Raw genomic sequence first — 19,262 nt, 5'->3', positions numbered from 1 at the left:
ACCCAGCCTTGCCCACTGTGCTCCAGCCATACTGGCCTTTCTGGTCATCAACTCTGCCAAGCTTGACCTTCAGGTCTTGGCACGTGAAGGCAGTCACCTGGTTGTAACGTGCTCCTGACCAGTTCACTCCTTCTCACCGCTGGGTATTGACTTCAATGTGTCCTCTTCAGAGAGGCTTTACCTGACGCCTATCCTTTTGCTCTCTCTTTCTCTCTGTCAGGTTTATTTTCCTTACAGCATTAATCCCTCTCCAGAATTGCTGTAGTTTACTTGTTTATAATCTGTTCATGAGGGCAAGCTTTTGTCTTGTTCTTAGTAGGTACTCAATAAATAATTTTTGAATTTCTGTTGTTGAAAGAAATTTATATGGAGTTAGCAGGTAAACAGCAAACCTCTAAAGACAATTTCTCCTCCAACATGGAAAGTTGATGATCCTAGTTTGATCCCACGGAACAAAGACAGGAAGCACAATGCCACCATTTTCTTCTTGTTGCTCTAGGTAGATGATGGACTCAAATCCAGAGTCTCTAAATTCAGAAATTCCAAATCCTCAAATCCTCGCATTATAGCCCAATAGTGCCAGTAGTTTTTGTTTCTCTATCCCTATTTCGCCTCAAATGAGAAACACTGGCTCATTTCTTCAAGGTAGTGTGCAAAGGATTAATGTGTTGAGGTGGTTGGGTGCCCTGTTGTAGGGTTACTAAAATATCTAACCCCCAAAGAGCCCTGGTCTCACACCGGTTTCCGTTCTAGTCCAATCCACACCACCTCTTCCATCTTGAAGTCTAGATGATAAAATTAGTCAAGGTATCCCAGCGGGTAAACCTTCCTGCTTGAGCTACACTCACCAACTGGTTTTGATGCAAAGCTTTAGTGCTTCTCTTAAAAGGCTCAGGCAAATCACCTTTCCATACCTGGTGCCCTGGGGTCCCCACTGCGCTCACTCGGGCTCTACTCTAAGTACAGTAACTTTGTTTCCCAGAGATGTTCATCCTGCTAGACACCTATTTGTTTTCTTCAGAGGAGATCAATACACAAATAGCTTCTAGAGTAGCAACTTTACTCAGGTCAGGGATCGAAGTCTTTTATCAAGAGGGGTGTCAAGTTTGTGGCTCTGACAATAAACCTTTTGAGCTGCCTCTCTTCTGAGGTTAAAGTTCTTCCAGGAAGAGAGATTTATTTTTGTCATGCAGCATTTAAACATTCCTCATCCTGAGTTGGATGCTATGCTGAATTAATACTTTGCATCTCTATCATGCTTGTCTCAGAAGTATCTCTGTGTTCTACCGTGAAACATCAGATCCAATCCTGTCTAGTTAATATAGATTTCACTTCTTTGCTTACTCCAGAAATTGGAATCCCCTTAAAATTTTAATAGAGGGTATTTTCAATGCAGAAAATGCATTCTAGGAAGAATTCAAGTTGGAACTGACCACCATGAAGAAAAGAATAAACAAGAAAAGATAGAAATTTATGAGACAAATGTCCCCAGGTTCATATGGCATAATTTGGGGAACCATGCCAAATTCACTGTGGCAATGGTATACTTGGGGTTAAGCTTTTATTCCAATATCAATTAGGTTTTAAATCTGATTTATCTGCACTTTGAACATATTACTGGCATCAATCTGATGAAAGAAACAAGCTTCTGAAAATATCATGAGATTGAGTTGGCACCTTGGAATACAGAGAAATTGGAAACCAGCTAAAGGATGCTAGAAGATCAATTTCCTTATTCAGGAAGACCTTCTCTTGGAATAAAAACTTATCTGGCTCCCTATTGATCCCCTAGAGGGAGAATTACATTTACACATTTAATTGTTATGATTTCAAAAGGGTCCAAATAAGTGGGGTTGTTGCCACACCTTAAAACTCTGCCCAAATGGCCGAGGAGTGCTTTGTGGGCCTTGGGAAGGCACAGCCAAAGCACCTGCAGGAACAGCCTGCCATCCGCTGTAATCCACTGTTGCGTTCAGGAAGCCCTTCCTAGTGCAAGGTCATAATTCCTTAGGCCTTTTCTCAAACCTGACTTCCTAAAGGCTGCCATAGCTTTTTCTTCCTCCACCTGACCCAAGAGCAATAAATATCAGCAGAATTTCCACATCAGGAGGCTATCATTGTAAAGGAGGACTCCGGTCCCCAAGTTCCTGTTTGGGGGCCAGCAGAAGCTGAGGGAATGAAGGTATGGGAGCGGGGGGTGGCAGAGATCATCGAAGAGCCAGTTTCCCAAGGGGCCACAGCCGCAGCCTGTCATCAGCACTCCAAGGGCCACCTCGGAATAAATCCTGCAAAATGATGTGCTGAAGGATTTTGATTTCTTTAGGGAGGAAGCAGAGTGGGGCGGTGGGAGTAGTGAAAGAAGGAACATTCGGTGCACAAAGGGAGCTTTAAAGAAATATCATGGCTTGTGTTCTACCTCCACAGATTTGGGTTTAATTGATTTGGGAGAGGGTCCCAGGCACGGCTATTTTTAAAAAAGTGACTTAGGTTTGAGTATCAAAATACATAATGGTAGTATTGGATTATAAAACCGATAAAATAAAAGAAATACCCATAAGTCCATCAGGATTTCAATAAATAACTGAATCTATAATTAATGAGAAAGAAGAAACGGCATTTCCTTACAGAAGAATTCCAATTAACAAATCCAGAGAGAATGAGGGAATAGAGAAATCACCACTAAAACAGCCTTGTAACTGTTGCAGGCCAGGTGTGCTGATGAATGAAACATTCGTGGGAAAAAATATGAAGAGAAATAGGTTATTTGCATGAAATATCTCCCCCAAGATATTTATTAATGACAAAAGGAAAAACAGTAACTTCGCGGTGAGTAAACCCAGCAGACACCACCTTAGCGAAGCGATCAAGGTTAACATTGCCAGTAATAAGACATTTGACATCATGTGTCGGTTGATGCGGGCTGCTGGGAAGGGCTTACTGCTTCTGTAGTACCCTCCCCAGGAATGCACAGCCTCAATCCGATCATGAGAAAACATCACACGAATCCAAAGTGAGGGATCTCCGGCTATAATGACGTTGTGAAAGATAAGAAGAGGCTGAAGGACGGTCACAGACAGGAGGAGACTGAGAGCCGGGATAAGTAAATGCAAAGGGATCCTGGCATGGGTCCTGGAGGAGCTCCAGGACATCAGCCGGACAACTGGTGAAATCAGAATAAAGTCTGTCGCTTGGGTAAGAGTTCTGCACTGTTGTCAATTTCTTAGTTTTGATCATTGGACCATAATGATGCAAAATGCTACCATTAGGGGAAGCTGGGTGAAGGGTATACAGGAACTCTCTGTGCTATTTTTGCAACTTTTTCTGGGTAAGTTTGAAACTTTTTCAAAACAAGGGGCGCCTGAGTGGCTCCTTCAGTGGGTGTCTACCTTCGGCTCAGGTCATGATCTCCAGGGTCCTGGGATCGAGTCCTACATCGGGCTCCCTGCTCAGTGGGGATTCTGCTTCTCCCTCTGCTGGCCGCTCGCCCTGCTTGTGCTCTCTCTCTCTCTCTCACTCTCTGACATATAAATAAAATCTTTTTAAAAAAAACTTTTTCAAAACAAAAAATTTAAAAAAACATGTTAATGTTGAAAAGCGCCATAGAAGATTCTAATATGCAGCCAGGGTGAACACAGCTGATTGAGTGAAGTACTTGCTCAGCTCTGGTGCCTCACTTCCATGATCTGTTCCATGTCCCCATCAGGCAAGGGAGGGAGCACAAGGTCGGTGTCACTGCTCCATGTGACGGCTGAGCAGCCAGCAGGCAGGTGGGGTCCGGCGCCTGGCTGTAAGCACACAGCCTCACCCATAGACCATCCCAGCTGCCAGACTTTACTTACCCTTCCAGCCCCAAACAGAGCGCTCAGCACTTGACATGACTGAATCCTCACAGCGCCCCCGGGCCAGAGGTACAGTTCTGACCCCTAGTTTAGAGATGACAAAACCCATGTATAAAAAAACTGAAGAAGTTTCAGGGCTCAGATTTAGACCAAAGTGGAACTAAGAGCGAGGCTCCATATCTTGGAAAAACTGCTCTACCAGGTGGGTTTCTGTACCAATGGCACCTCAGGTTCCTGTTGGAATGACTCTGTCCTCGCTGTGTTCTCCCGAGCACCTATGGATAGAGGCGCCCCGTGCTCGGTGGATACTGTGCAGCCAGTCGGCGCGAGCAGCAGATGCCTTGTGCTCACTGACAATTCAACTCACTAATGTTAATGGTAATGGGAGTTTGTCATGTTCCATTTGTGACTCTCCTAAAGCTAAGCTGCACAACTGGAAGAAGCCTCATAACGTTAACAAGCATGGAAGACTCCTCCCAATTCTGGGAATGATCTGGGTTGACCCTGATCTGTTAGTTGGGGCTGAACTCTCCACAAGGCTACAAAGGTCCCAGGAAGGGAATGGTGGCTTTGCTTCTCTCTAGAGCTCTCAGACCCTCTCTAAACATGCTTCTATTCTTGGCATGGTAGCCAGCCTCCAGTAGGTAGTCAGGATACGCTTGACGAATAGAGCTGAGTTAACAGCTGTCGAGTGTCTAGGGTGTTCTGAAATTGGCTTGCACCGGGGGCCTTTAGGGGTACTAGGTAGCATTCTGAAGAAAATGTTCCTGTAGCAGGCTTTCCTACACATCTGCTTCAGCCCAGTGGGACCTGCTGAGTCACCTTTACTCTGTTGTCTCGATTTCTTGTCCTTCCAGCCTCTTTCGGAAGGAAAAGAGCCAAACCCCTTGGAAGCCAGTGGACTAATACTGGGGACTCTGGGGCAGACAGAGTGCCAAGAGCCTGCAGCTGTCCACCCTTTATGGGGCAAAGAGCTGGAGTGAGTCGTCTGAACCCCCCACTCGCCCTCCATGACTCAGGCACTTCTGGGGTGCTACAACACCTCTTAATAGATTCCACAGGAGAGGAAGGTGGTGAAAACACCCCGGGACCGCTAAGAGTGGGTCAAATTATGGCAAAGATGGAAGAAGGAAATCATGGCAAAGAGAAGCGTCAAATAATATATTTGAAGTCTACTTCATAAAACATGAACCTCCTTGGTGCATTACCATTCCCTACCTGTCCTCTGTAAGCATCTGATTCTACACGGTGGACTGTCGCCAACTAGGAACATTCCCTGTTACGCTGGCAGCTTTATTAATGTTTGCCAGCTAATAATTCTAGCAGAATCAACTCTCTGATATTCACGATACCTTTGAGATGTCCTTCACATTATGGATGAGATATTAATTTAGTTCCATGACAGTGATCACTCTGAGTCATTACTCTGCTAATTAATACTTGAGAAATGATGGGTGACAGAGAGTTGTAAGCTTGGTAATGTGTTAAGTATGACCAGAAATAAGATTGTTAGGTAGAATTTAAATGCTTGGCCCATTATTATCACAAATAATTTACAGTGGAAAATGAGATTAAAAATACTCACCATAACTTAGTTTGGAAGGCAAAGATAACAGATTTTTTTTCATTGCAATTTATAGTCCATCTAGAGAGCATGGATTTGGCTTCCTATATGGATATGGCATGACTTACGGGTCTACTGTCCACACGAGAATATATTTTGAGGCTGTCTCTGGTGCAACATGGCATTGATTTCCCCCAGCTTTCAAAACACCGATGAGCCTGGAGTCCAGTGATAGAGGCAGGATGGAGAGTAATTGCCTGATGCCCGAGCCCCTCTGGGAAGACCCGATGCTCGCTCCGGCTGAGAACGACGAAACAGGTGGCTGCCACTGCCTTCCTAGGACCCTTGAGATTTGAATTTGCCATTTGCTAATTATACTTTTCATTCATTGGGCACTTTTCCGGCTTGGGATAAATACAGAATCACTTTCTTAACCAACTGAGCCACCCAGGCGCCCCCAGAATCACTTTCTTAAGCACTGCCAAGGAAAGGAAGGTTTTTCTTTATTCACTGAGTCAATCAATACTGAGTCCATACTATGTGCCAGACACAATAATAAGCCCTAAAGACACATATGTGGACTGAGCACTGACCCCTCCTCTTGATGAGATGACAGGCAAATAAGGGATCTGGACAAACCCGTCCATGGGGGGGCGGGGCAGGGGCACAGGCAGGGTCTGACTCAGACAGGAGGCGAGGGAAAGCTTGTTGGAGGAGGGTCTGCTGCATGTGAGACCGTGGGGCGAGGTCCCGCAGACCCTGGCTCGGTCACTTCCCTGCTCTGTGACCCTGGGTGGCCGTTTTAGGTCTTTAAGCTTCACATATGAAATGATGATGAGAATAATGTTGATCTCATGGGATTATCATAAAGCTTCCATGAAATGGTGCATGTATTCATACTAAGCGCAGGACCAGCGTGTGTTGTGTCCAGAAAACTATCAGCCGTGAATAGTATTGTAAAGAACCAGCAGCGATCAGTCAGATTAAGAAGGAAGGGGAGGGAAATTCCAAGCCGAGGGCCAAAGGCCAGATGTCTGCAGGGTGAGTGCCTTTGTAAGTTTTCCCTATGGCAAAAAGAAGTCTGTGTGGGGAGAGAAGATGGGACTAAAGCCAACGCAGAAGCCAGGTCCTGGAGGGCTGCGTGCTAAGCGAGGGGCTGGGAACCGGGCTCTAACAGCTCTGGGGCCCGACTGAGGGGTGAGGCTGACGGAGTCAGGTGTGCTCTATCCAGAGCACGGTGGTGTCTGGAGGGGAAGGAGAAAGCCCAGAACTGGGGAGGGCAGTCAGCAGCCACCGCGACACCAGACTACAGGGGAAAGGCTTATGTGCTCGTCAGATGACTTTCACTGTTGGATTCGGCCAGGTTTTGAGGAACGTGTCTGTCCATTTATATGTCTCCTGCTCCCATCTGTGGTTTTAAATATGAATGTGGGGCTCTTGTTCTTCCCGAGGAGTCCATGTGCTTAATAGTTTAGGGGCTACTAGAGGTTTTCTTGCCAAACAGTGAGTCCTGGAAGCAACTCAGACCCTTTGGGTGGAGGGGTAGGGAGGCCAGACCTCCGGGAGAGCTGGATGGAAAGTGGGAGCTCTAGGCTTGTAGGGGCGAACCTGTCTACCCTTATTTTGGGAACCGGTCACTCATGGATTACTTAGGTGTTTGCCCGCCCCCCCCACCCAGCGTATAATTTAGTCCCCTACTCCCTCGCCCCTTCTGTCCCCTCCCTCATCCCATGCATATAGCGGCTGGCATTCCCTTTGGGTCACTGCTGCCTTAGGCTGACAGAGATGACCGCAGAAGTAGCCCAGTGTTTGGTCTCTCTGTGCCTTGGTTTCCCTGGCAATAAGAAGGCAACGATTAGATTCTCCTGAAAGGTGTGTGACCATGTGATGTAGATTGGAAAACAGCAGGACTGTAGCTTAGACCAGAGGTTGTCAAAGGTCTTACTTGCCATGCCACCCCTTGTTAGAGAAGAGCCCCGATGTAAACCAGATAGAAGTGGGTCTGCTATTGATGGAGTGGGGATGGGTGGGCCCAGTCGTCGTTCTCTCTTGGCTCCTTGCCCCTGTTCCACCTGGGAGGGTCAGAGGAATGCAAGGACCCCTCTGAGTCCGGCAGAAAGTCAGAGGTGGATGTTTGAGTAAAGCTGCGGGTCAGATGCGACTGACAGGCAGCCAGTGAGGATTTCCTCCCACAGGTACCTGTGAGCCTTCTGTCCCTTTTGACTGACTTTGTCCAAGTGACACTCGGGATACTGAAGGCAGAGCCTTGTATTATTCATCTCTGATTATGTCCTCAGTACCCAACACGAGTCGGTTGAGGGAATGAAGTCTCTGTGGTTAATCTAGCAATTAACCCCTTTTGAGGATACTGGTTGTGCCTTAAAGTCTGAAAAAGTTAATTTACCAAAAATCAGCAGTTGGCTCTCTTTTTGCTTGCTGAAATCTGGCCCCATGTGCCTTACCCTTCAGTCCCGTGAGACACTGGGCGCTTTAAGGAAGCAACAGAATGGGCAGGTTCACTCGAGCCGCCCCAGGTGATGTCCTGTGGGAGCTGGAGGCCACGTGCAGCGAACTCCCAATGGGGTTCATACAGGAGGCCACACAGGTCCTTCCCTTTCTAGCACCCAGGCTCTCCTCACCACCTGGGCATCATTTGTTACCACTCACTGGACATCTCCTTAAAATGTGCTAATGGGCATCCACACTTGCAGATTAGCGTGTCCCTTCACCTGATAAATTTGTGCATGCTTAATATACACCTGATAAATTTGTGCATGCTTAATATACACCAAGGTTGTGCCAAGCCTTCCTCATCTATTATCTTGTGAGATTATCATATAAACCCTTATGGTAAGTACTGTTGTCTTCACCATCTTACAGATATAGAATCTAAAGCTCCAGAAATAGTAAGTAACTTGCCCAAGATTACTAAGGTCAATAAAGTCAAATAACTTTCTGAAAGTCCTACAGCTTCTGAGAAGCAGAAACGGTTATTTTCTTACCCATATGAATACCCTTTTACTATAGCACTAAGGAGAGAGTAGAGGACAGGTCTATTCATTCACTTGCTCTTCATGAAGCATCTGCCATAGGCTAGGATGGCAAACATCTGTGGTCCTGCACACCAGGCCTCCAACACTGAACCAAACACACAGAAATCGCGGCCCTTGGAGAGTTCATACTGCAGCAGGCTCAACCAGCCTGAGCTCTGCCATCTCCCAGAACCTTCCCCACCATTTCTGGGTCCTGGTGATATCTTACCTCCTGAAGTCCTAGAGCTCAGGACACATGAACCCTGCTTGGCCCTTATATTTCTCAACTTCTTCCAAAATAAAAACCAAAGGGGGAATGGCTAGACGAGTAACAGGACTGACTTACAAGTTGCTTTTTCATTCTCTGGTGGTAGATACTGTTTGCGAGTGTCATTTGACTCCAAGAAGCTGTGCTGTGTTCATCACGTTTTCGTGTGGATAAGGCTTACAGTGAGTTTCTAGAAGGCAAGAACTCTGTCCTATTCTTTGAAGCCCCCTGAAGTTCTTGGTACCTTTTGAGGCAACTCTCAAGAATTTAGGAAAACCTTAATAACTATTTTCTATATCTTACAATATCCTATTAATTATTAGTAATATTCATAATACCAGTAGTCTTTCCTGAGCACTAACTGTGTGCGGGACACTGTGTCAGACATTCTACAATCCATGATCTCATTCAGTCCTCACCATGACCTGCTGGCCTTTATTACTGCTTTCTTATTACCATCTTGCAGATGAGGGAAGCAAGGCTCAAGGTCACCCGGCTTCTAACTGGGTGCTTCAGCTAACCGGTCCTGGAACCAAAGGTTAAAGGAACTTGGGAGGGAGTGTGGGCCACTCCCGGCTCTTTCCTTCTGAGCCTCCCTGAACAGGCATAATCACTGAACAGGCTGCTCTCTCCAGCCTAACCGTGTCTGCCGCACGACACCAGGAGCACTTCTCCGCTTGCTCTCACAGCACGCAGAGCACAAGGATCCTCCCGAAGAGTTCTTGGAGAAAGCAGGCTGTGAGAGCAACCGTTGAACCTTCGGGACGGAGGCTGGGGAGCAGACCGCCTGAGCTGCTGGCAACATAAGGTACACCGATAGTCTCTTGACTCCCTCGTTAGCGCCCTTCCGAAAGCTGCTTCCCTCCTGCGGACGTGAAGTTGTGATGAGCTAACTTGGAGCAAGAGAAATGACAGGTTAACTTGCCTTCCATTTGTTTTCCATAATAAATGAAATATTTCCTTGAACACTCTAAGTCATTAACATTTCAATTTATTCATGCTCTTTCTCTCCGGTGTCCTAATGGCAATATTACATAATTACACCTGCCATATAGCTATCAACTTTGACGGCTCTTTGTGTGCCCGTAAGCACCTGCTCCCACTGCCTTTGTTAGCCTGTTGGGTTGAGGAGGCAGTTTGCTTTTTTTTTTTTACACTATCCTACCTTCTTTCTGTGCATGGATTGCTTAAATAGGGAAACAAGGTCAGTGAGTTAAGTGACGAGGGACGGGGTGGGGATCCAAGCTAACTCTTGCCATGTACGAGGCGCTGCTCCAAGCACTTTATGTGTATTAACTTGTTTAATCCACTGATGACCCCATGGCCGAGCCTACAGTATCATCACGTCCACTTCTAATGAGGAGGAAGCTGAGCCACAGAGAGACTGAACAAGTAGCTCGAGGTCACACTCGGTTAGGAAGTGGCCAGGCAGAGCTGACTGGAGCTGACCTCAGAATGCACATGCTTCCTTACACATCACATCACTCGTGGGGACCAGTGAGTCTAGGCAACTATCAAAGGCCTCTTCTGTCCAACCTTCTCTTCTGTGCCCGGACTCTCACATACAAACTGGTACTGCTGCTGTGTTGGGCCTTTGGGTTAAAGAGAGTGGGAGAAAAGTGGCAAAGTGGTAAATCAGCATGATTAAGTCCTCTCTTGTCCTTGCATCCAACCTCCAAACTGCAGATTCTGTGTAAAATGCCTATGGCCTTCAAGAAGTCGTTAGGTTTCAAACACACGAAGGTAAAGCAAGAATACATTTTAGTGAGCAACTTCAAAATGCTCCCACCCCAGGTTTTGCCATTTGAAGATCAGGATGGGGGCCATAGGCAGGTCATCAGGCATTCCTGAAAAGTAGGGTACTTTCTGAAATCATGGGTGAATTTTCAATCAGGCTGCCACAAATCAGGCCCTGAGGTTTTCCCAGTGCGTCTGCCGGGCACATGCGAGGAGGGATCTTAAGGTAGCAGCAGAGATGTGTGTATGTCCCCTTTAAAGTGGTATAATAATTATGTCTGTGCTTTTGGCCTTGGAAGCACAAACCAAGGCTACTGATGTGGGGAGGAAAAGAGGCTCAGAGCAATATTTTAATTTTAGAAAGCAGGCCTTACTGTCAAAGAAATTGCTCTCTTTAATTCATTAAAAATTACCATAGTCCTTTCAAATGAGAATAAAGCTAATATTCTTTAATGCTTGCTCATCATTAATATTATGCCAATTATTGCATTACTTTTGGTTGATAAATATTCAGAGGATAAATGAAGCCCACAAGATGGATTAATTCTCCAGCAGTACAAACAAAAACTTTCAATATTTTATATCACATAATTAAATGCTGTTTGTTGTTTCTAGAACCAGAACTTGGGACATGTTAATTAATTGCTTCGAGAAGACAGTTAGACATGTTTCATGGTTGATATTTGGAATCAGATATTTATAAACCCTGCACGACACTGCTGAGATGAATTACACTTGCAGAATAAATCCTACCTGCAGAAGTCTGGGGGCACCATGCCATAAACATTGATCCTGTCACAGAGCTCCAGCGCAATTGTCATGGTGAACCAGCCAGTGCTGAGCCAAGTGTTAGAGATCTTCCTGGAAGGAACAACAATTAAGTCCGCAAGCTGGTAAAGTCATCATTATAACCATTACCATCTTAAATCCTTTCGGGAGCAAGGCTGACGATTAACACATACTCTCTCTCTATCCAGTTGGTAAATAGCTGAAACCTTACCAGGTCGAAATCTCTTACCAACAGCATCGTATTCCACGGTACAGTGATAAATGATATTCACGTTCCACCATGGTGGATTATGATACGGAAGGATGCTCAAGCGACTTCTACATCATCAAAGACGATGATCGATGTTTCAGGGTTTAAATGCGTATGACCACAACCCAATTTCTTGTAAGATGACAATCCCCGTGTCAACTCTTTCTTTATTAACTAGAATACTTGACTAATTAGAAATATTCCTTGTTCCCCAGGCAGGCTAAATGATGAAGAGCTTATTAAATATGTCTAAACACACAGATGTGTCTGTCTATGTATTGATTGATATTTACTGATCGATCAAACAATCCTAACGTAAAAGCTTCCCTTCAATTAGACTAATTAACATTGACATTTTGAATGAATGTCTTTCCTTGGGAAGACTACATTCATTTGGGAAGGGGCTAATTACTAGAGGAAAAGGACCGCAAGAATGCTTATGCTGAATTGAGCATTTGCTTCATTTTACCTCAGAACATCCAGAGCCCTCTAAAACTTTTTTTTATTAGAAGACCAAATTGACAAAATTTAAGGAATGAATCTGTGTGTTCCTAAATTCATTCATTTGCCCATTCAAGCATCTGTACTGAGCTCCAGCCACGTGCCAAGCCTAAGGATAACTGTGGAGACGTAACATCAAGGTCTAATTTGACCCTGTGAGAATGACCCAGTCTACCATGCTTTGCTGCTGTGGATATTAATTTCAATTCTTAGGGGGTTGCTGCTTTTGCTTTTTTCCCAGTGCTTATGGCATGCCTCATTAGCCAGTTTCAAACACCTTATCCCCAAGGTCAGACTGTCTGACTTTGTCCGGCTGTAGCAGCACCGTATGTGATGTGAATACCAGAGTTGCTGAAAAGCTTTTCCACTTGCGCTGTGTAGCACCCCTCTTTGAGAAGGAAGAAGGCTTTTTGTGAATCAGTCTGCATTATTTCCATTTCACATATGGGCTCCAAAAGCCCATAAAAAACCCAAAAAAGCAAAGAAGCATAATAAGGAGTCCTTTATTTTGTCAAATACCTGACAGGAATGGGTGATGTAGTCATGCCTGAGTTCGTGGTTTCCACTTTGTAGTTCTTAATCCCTTTACTCATTTTAGCTTTCCATTCCATTGTCCCCTGAGCCAGTACTAGCCCAGGAAGTAAATTTTAAAAGCTCCTAAAGATGGGAACACCATGGGTTTGTACGTTGGCTGTTCTATCACGGGCCATCTGAATGACCTGAGGTGGGTTATCGCTCATCTCTGAGCCCAGATTGCCCATCTATCACGCAGGCCCGGGAAGCTCTATCTTCCTGGGCTAATTTGCCAACTCAATGAGAGAACACCATAAAAAGAATCCAGTCTGGTGTGTTGTTGATACATCGAGACCCCTTCCTCCTCTCTTGGTTGCCAGATTGGAGCAAATGAAGCAAATAATTCAGCCATTACTTCCAATGTTTTGTTTTTTTTTTAACATCCCCGAAGACACTGATATCCTTCCAATATGCTGCTACTGACTCTGGTGTAGGATCCACCATCAGTCATCAGGGCAGTAAGTACGAAATTCTGGAGCCTCCAGCCTACATAGCTATTAACAATCCTCTTCCTTCTCACCAAGCCTGTGTATTCATAAGAACTCTGGGACTTAGGGTGCCTGGGTGACTCAGTCAGTTGAGCATCTGACTTGATTTTGGCTCAGGTTGTGATCTCAGGGTCGTGAGAGCGAGCCCTGCGACGTGCTCTGTGTTGGCCGTGAGCCTGCTTGGGATTCTCTCTCTCTCTCTCTCTCTCCCCCCCTCCCCACCCCTCTCTCTAAAAAAAAAAAGAACTCTGGGACTGAAGGAGGTGGGGCAGAGCAAAGCTAGCTGACTGGGGAAGGAGGCGGGGAGAAGGTTTCTTGCCTCAACTTAGATTCTGTCTTCAGCTGTGGGGTTGTGACAGTGCAATGGCCAGGTGTTCTAGACTCACACTGGGTCAGTGAATAACTGGGAGCTTGTGAGGGCCAGGAAGAGACTATGTCCCTATGCTTTTAAGTTGTCGGAAGTGCCGCGAGGGCTCTCCCAGTGGCAGAAACTCCCCGTTACCTTGGCTCACCACTATCTAAGGCACAGCCAGAAGTACAAGAGGACGTGGCTCCACAGAACGAGGTTTCATGCGTAAAAATGGGGGGAATGCATAGTGAAGGATGAAAGAAACTCAAGTGAAGAGTTCTTTAAAGTGCCACTTGCAATTCCCCAGGCTCCTTAAATAAGAGCCTTTTGGGGTCACATGCTATCGAAATGCAACTGCCTTGTGCTGTCTTTCTAAAAAGATTTGAGCTCTTTTTCCAACAAAGGAATATCTACTGTTTTTACACTTAATCAACTATAATGAAGGAATATGAAGAGCTGTCATGTGCTTATTAGGGAAAATTATCAGATATTCTTTTATATGATGAAGTAACACACTGAGCTGATAATTCTATAGTGCACACTAAATTACAATTAAAGGCCTTTCTGCTCCACCAGAATCTCATTTATAATCTCTATGGAAATATTCTTCCTGCAGTTATTTCATTTATGCTTCCTTTATCTAATTACTATAATATTGGTTCTGAATCATATTTTCCTAATATACCCTTATTCAATTAGAAAGTTATTTTCAAGTACAGTTACTTTCTAATATCAAAGAATACCACTTGGCCATCTCTGTCATTTGTCACGCTTCTTAAGTGCAGATTTTTCCCCCGAGCCATTCTCCCCTCTCCGCTTTTAAGTAGGGTGAAACTTCTATAAATCAAAATCTATTGAATTATCCTCTTTTTTCCCCAAAATAATAGCCTGAAATGAATGTCCTGATCATGAGATGTACAAGATTAGACATTCCACATTTTGTGTACCTGTAATACATCTTCCTGTTTGGCTGGGTTTCAAGAAAAGCATACAGAGAAGAAATACTCTTGGACCCCCAAATGTCTTGGGTTTTAATTTTCAGAAACACGTTTGTTCTAAAGGGCTATTTCTGACTTGGTTCTCTTAGCTTGGAGTAGTCAAGTTAAGAATATGGACACATGAGAATACTGAGCCAATACAATATTAGCCTCTTTAAGACAGTTTCTTAAAGGTAAGAGGCACAAAGATTCCAGAAGTGACATTGTAGTTTGGCACCCTACAAATCCGTAAGTGTGATTCCCCTGAAAAGGGACTGTACGGATCCTTGTGGATGGGTGTCTGCACTTGAGAAGCCCAGTAGCCAGTACACGAAGACTTGGTTCCCTCTACCAGCTGGGCTCACCAGGGAGACAGACCCATTGAACAAAATTTTCACTGGTCAGAATTTAATAAGCTTAGTGAACAGGATATGTCTCCATGTGAGTGCGTTTCCTAAAGATCTAAGTGACCAAAGGATGGAATGACTGGTCTCCAAGTTAGCAACTTAAAATAATCCCTTAAGAAGATCCAGAGCAGTGTGTAGTTATCATAAACAACTTAGACTGCAGCCGTGCTTCAGGAATTCTTAAATTTAGCAACCAACCACTAGACTAAAAAGAGGGAAAGTGTTTTCTATTGAAGAGTGTTGCTACTTATTTCAAATTTTCCAACCAGCAAAAATGAAACTGTAAATAACTCCTCTCATTCTTCTTCCCTTATAAAATGCTCTGCTGGTTAAATAACTCATTCAAATGAGTGATAGTCTCTGATTTGTGGTTTTTACAGGGCAGTAAGTAATTGGATTTCTTGATGACCAGGATCCCCTATGTGATCTACTGGCTGGGCTAACCACAGAGTCCTCTGGGCCTCTAGGGAAGGAGGCCACAGGGCCAGCAGCCAGCTCCCCACCTCTTCTGTCCACAAGATGCCATGCTCACTCTGGCCTGGACCTGCTCTCAAATGGTCCCAAGGTTTCCAGAATTTAAAAAGAAAGGTCTTTAACACAAAGAAGTTGGGGCAAAGTTTTGGTCTTTCTCTAAGACCCTGTTCTCTGATAATGAGCTGCCCAACCTAGCCTAGCCATGGCTTTAGTACTTTATGTTCTTCATTTCATTTATCATGTCTCTTTTGTTTTGAGAAATCAAGCCAGCAACAGTTTTTGTAAGAGAAGGGGGTAAATTACATCATTAAATGTATATTAATTATAAAATTACACGTTTCAGAATCAAGGAAACAAATTTAATCACCAGACCAGTCCTATGAGCCCAGTCATTATGCCCTTTTTCTCATGAGGTCACTGCAAGGTTAAGTAACTTGTCCGAGGCCGCACAACTAGTGAAGGAGAGTCAGAAGTCCAGTCTCGAGCTGTGTATTTAGACCACATTGCACCGCACCTTTTGATACCTAGCTGTCCTTTCTTTTTCACCTAGATTGGGCCAGCTAGTGGCCTTTCGTCTTGGCCTCGTCAAGGGCCACTCCCCCGACTGCAGCCAGAGGGGACTTTTCTCCAACCCCCAGCACGTTCTTTCACCTCTGAGCCCTTGTACCCATAAGGAGGTTTCCCTCTCCTTCCTAGCTTCTTCTTTACCTGGATAAATACTTATTGGCCCAGGACTCAGCTTAACTACATCCTTTTGAGAAAGCTTTTTCCTCATTCCCTTATATCCTAGACCAGTGCTTTTCAAAATATTTTGACCTATAATGAGAAATACATTTTACATCATGAGCATATATACATATGTGCATGTGTATGGTTTTCATTTCATTTTATTTTTTGAAGTGTGTAATTCAGGGGTGCCTGGCCAGCTAAGTTGGAAGAGTGTGCGACCCTTGATCTCGGCGTTGTGAGTTCGAGCCCCATGTGGGGTGTAGAGATGACTTAAATAAATAAAACTTAAAAAAAATAAATAGGAGCACCTGGGTGGCTCAGTCGGTTGAGCGACTGACTCTTGGTTTCAGCTCAGGTCATGATCTCAGGGTCCTGAGAATGAGACCCGTGTCAGGCTCCATGCTTAGCAGGGAGTCTGTGTGAGATTCTCTCCCTCTCTTTCCCCCCGTGTCCCTCCGCCCCCCCATGCACACACCCCTTCTCTCTCTCAAATAAATAAATGAATAAAATCTTTAAAAAAATGAAGTGTGTAATTCTGTGGATTTTTTTTCCTATATTCACAAGGTTGTGGAATCATCACCACTATCTAATTCCAGAACATTTTCATTACCTCAAAAAACCTTATAGTGTATTTTTATATGGGATGAATGCTGATATTGATGGTTCGATTCCATTCCATTTCATTCCATCCTATTTCACTGCATTAAAAAAAAATCTTACAGAGTGCCTGGGTGGCTCAGTCGTTAAGTGTCTGCCTTCGGCTCGGGTCATGATCCCAGGTCCTGGGATCGAGCCCTGCATCGGGCTCCCTGCTCAGTGGGAAGCCTGCTTCCTCCTCTCCCACTCCCCCTGCGTGTGATCCCTCTCTCGCTATGTCTCTCTCTGTCAAATAAATAAATAGTCTTTTAAAAAAAAAAATCTCACAGTTACTCACTACATTGATTTCGTGTCCCATTACTGAGCTGCAACGGATAGTTTGGAAAACTTTGCCTTAGACTATGGCAGGTCCCCCTGTCCTGCATGTCACAGCACCATTTTCTTTCCCTTGCATGATGCTTAGTCCTTGGTGAATATTTGCCCACCTGGTAAAACTTTATTTTTATTTTTAAAAATATTTTATTTATTTATTTGACAGAGAGACACAGAGAGATAGGAACAGAAGCAGGGGGAGTGGGAGAGAGAGAAGCAGACTCCCCGCTGAGCAGGGAGCCCGATGCGGGGCTCGATCCCAGGACCCCGGGATCATGACCTGAGCCGAAGGCAGACACCTAACGACTGAGCCACCCAGGCGCCCCTGGTTAAACTTTATATTCCAGGAAGTGAGGGCCCATCTCTGTCTTGTGTTCGACTACATCCCCAGTGCGTGCTGCAGTGGAGGGGTAGGCACTCAATAAATATCGGTGGACTGAATACATGTTTGCTTCGAAAGGGAAGAATAAACCCATACCCTCCGTGTGGTCAATGTTCACACAAGTAAAAGGAAATGCAATCAAACTATTATCTTGCACTTACTACCAGGGTAAACCAGCAGCTGTATAGCCTGCTCCTCCAAAATAGGGCCTTGGCCTTGAATTACCCACACAGTGTCTCAGTGATTCATTCACTTTGTCTTATAAATTCAATTTGAGCAGCCGGGCGACTAGGACCCCCTCGAGGCGAGCTCTATCAATGGCATGAGCAGTGGGGCCCCCACAAAAAGCCTTTGTCAACGTTTTGCTTCGGGTGACTCGGCCAGCGAGGACATGTCCTCGCCCTCCCCTGTGGCCCTGCCCCTCCCCAGCCCGCGCCCTCTACCTGTCTTTGCCAGTCTCCTGCTTGAAGAGCTCATCGAACTGCAGCATCTTGTGGCGCGTGGTCATGAAGGCCTTCAGCCGCGGCAGCACCTGGCTCAGGAGTTGCAGGTTGTTGTAGACCTGGCCCTTGCCGTCCCTGCGCATGTAGCTGCTGGGGCCCCAGAAGATGAACACGGTGCCCTGGCTCACGTTGAGCAGGTCGTGGCGGTTGCGGAGGATCCTCTGGATGCTGGAATGCGCGATGACCCTCAGGCTGGTGCGATTGCCCACGTCGTGCCCGTAGCCGCGCGTCGGGGCGTCATTCATGCGGATGACGCACTCGGTCTGGTCGATCTGGGGGCCTTGCCAGCTGCGCAGCAGGTGCCCGGAGCTGGTCACCAGGGCACAGTCCCTGCAGTGCATTTTTAGGGGCTAGAAAGCAGAGGGAGGAGGAGGCCATCAGCAGGTCCCCCTCACTTGGCACCAGCGGGTCATTTCGCTGCCGCAGAAGCCTGCCAGCGCCCCCTCTCCTCCCTCCCACGCCAGCATCTATCCCTTCTGCTGTGACCCATCAGCCCTTCCTTACATTCTCTCCCAAATCGGTGACAAGGAGCGGATGACAAGACCGACCTGTCAAACCCTGGGCTCTGGGCTTTACTGATACTAACGAACCAACTCCCCATATCAACCCGGCAAGGTCGCTGTCACTGCCATTTTCCAGAGAGGAGTTCTCAGGCTTGGAGATGTTAAGAAATCTGCCCAAGGGTGCATAACTAGCAAGTAATGAAGTCACGCTTTCAAACCCAGGTCTTTTTGAATCCAAGGTTACCCCCAAACGAAATAGAGACTATACCACCATTTGCTGTGACATGAGCTTGGAAGCTCTTAATTCGCCTTATTGAAAGTTCAGTGCGTATCAATATTCTTGGCTGTTGTACAAATATATTTATCCTAAATAAACATTGCCTGAGAGTCACACGGGGGAAGACATGCACGTTGTAATCCCTCAGGTGCCATAACTTTGAAATGACAACTAGGATGGTTTTAAGGAGAGAGGGAGTGAGATTGAGTTGGTCCATCTTCAAAAATGTGAAAAAAAAAAAAAAGCCTCAAGCTCAGAGCCACCGACCTCAGCCAGTGAACACGTGCCCTGTGGAAGCCCACCAGGGACAACTCCAATGACAACGCTCATTTCAACACCTTGAACCAATGATTTGCTTTCTGAACACCTATGTTCCCACACATTAAACGTTCCCCTGTTCATGTGTAATGAGAAATATCTCTTAGTTGCTGTTTGAAGATAATGTAATTAGGGCCTGAGGCCAAGGCCTGCAAATGCTCAGGCAAATGACAATCAAGAATGGTCTGAAGCAAAATAAGTCAATCAGAGAAAGACATGTATCATATGACCTCACTGATATGAGGAATTCTTAATCTCAGGAAACAAACTGAGGGTTGCTGGAGTGGGGGGTGGGGTGGGAGGGATGGGGTGGCTGGGTGATAGACATTGGGG

The 19,262-nt window shown here is 45.6% G+C and overlaps 1 protein-coding gene across 1 annotated transcript in view; it reads right to left on the bottom strand.

The window, feature by feature from the left end:
- The window catches only part of ST6GALNAC5 (ST6 N-acetylgalactosaminide alpha-2,6-sialyltransferase 5), a 155,265-nt gene that overhangs the window by 9,877 nt on the left and 126,126 nt on the right, over window positions 1–19,262 (bottom strand). The window contains exons 3-4 of the mRNA XM_081818659.1: window positions 17,772–18,181; window positions 11,194–11,301 (exon numbers count right to left, since the gene is read on the bottom strand). Coding sequence (XP_081674785.1) covers window positions 11,194–11,301; window positions 17,772–18,181 — 518 coding nt within the window. The remainder of the gene's footprint in view (window positions 1–11,193; window positions 11,302–17,771; window positions 18,182–19,262) is intronic.

Source organism: Leptonychotes weddellii, chromosome 4 (genome assembly GCF_054177405.1).
Source record: "Leptonychotes weddellii isolate Sample4059 chromosome 4, ASM5417740v2, whole genome shotgun sequence".
Taxonomy (NCBI): Eukaryota; Metazoa; Chordata; class Mammalia; order Carnivora; family Phocidae; genus Leptonychotes; species Leptonychotes weddellii.
The sequence above is the reverse complement of the archived record's forward strand: the minus strand, read 5'-3'. Positions and strand labels throughout refer to the sequence as shown.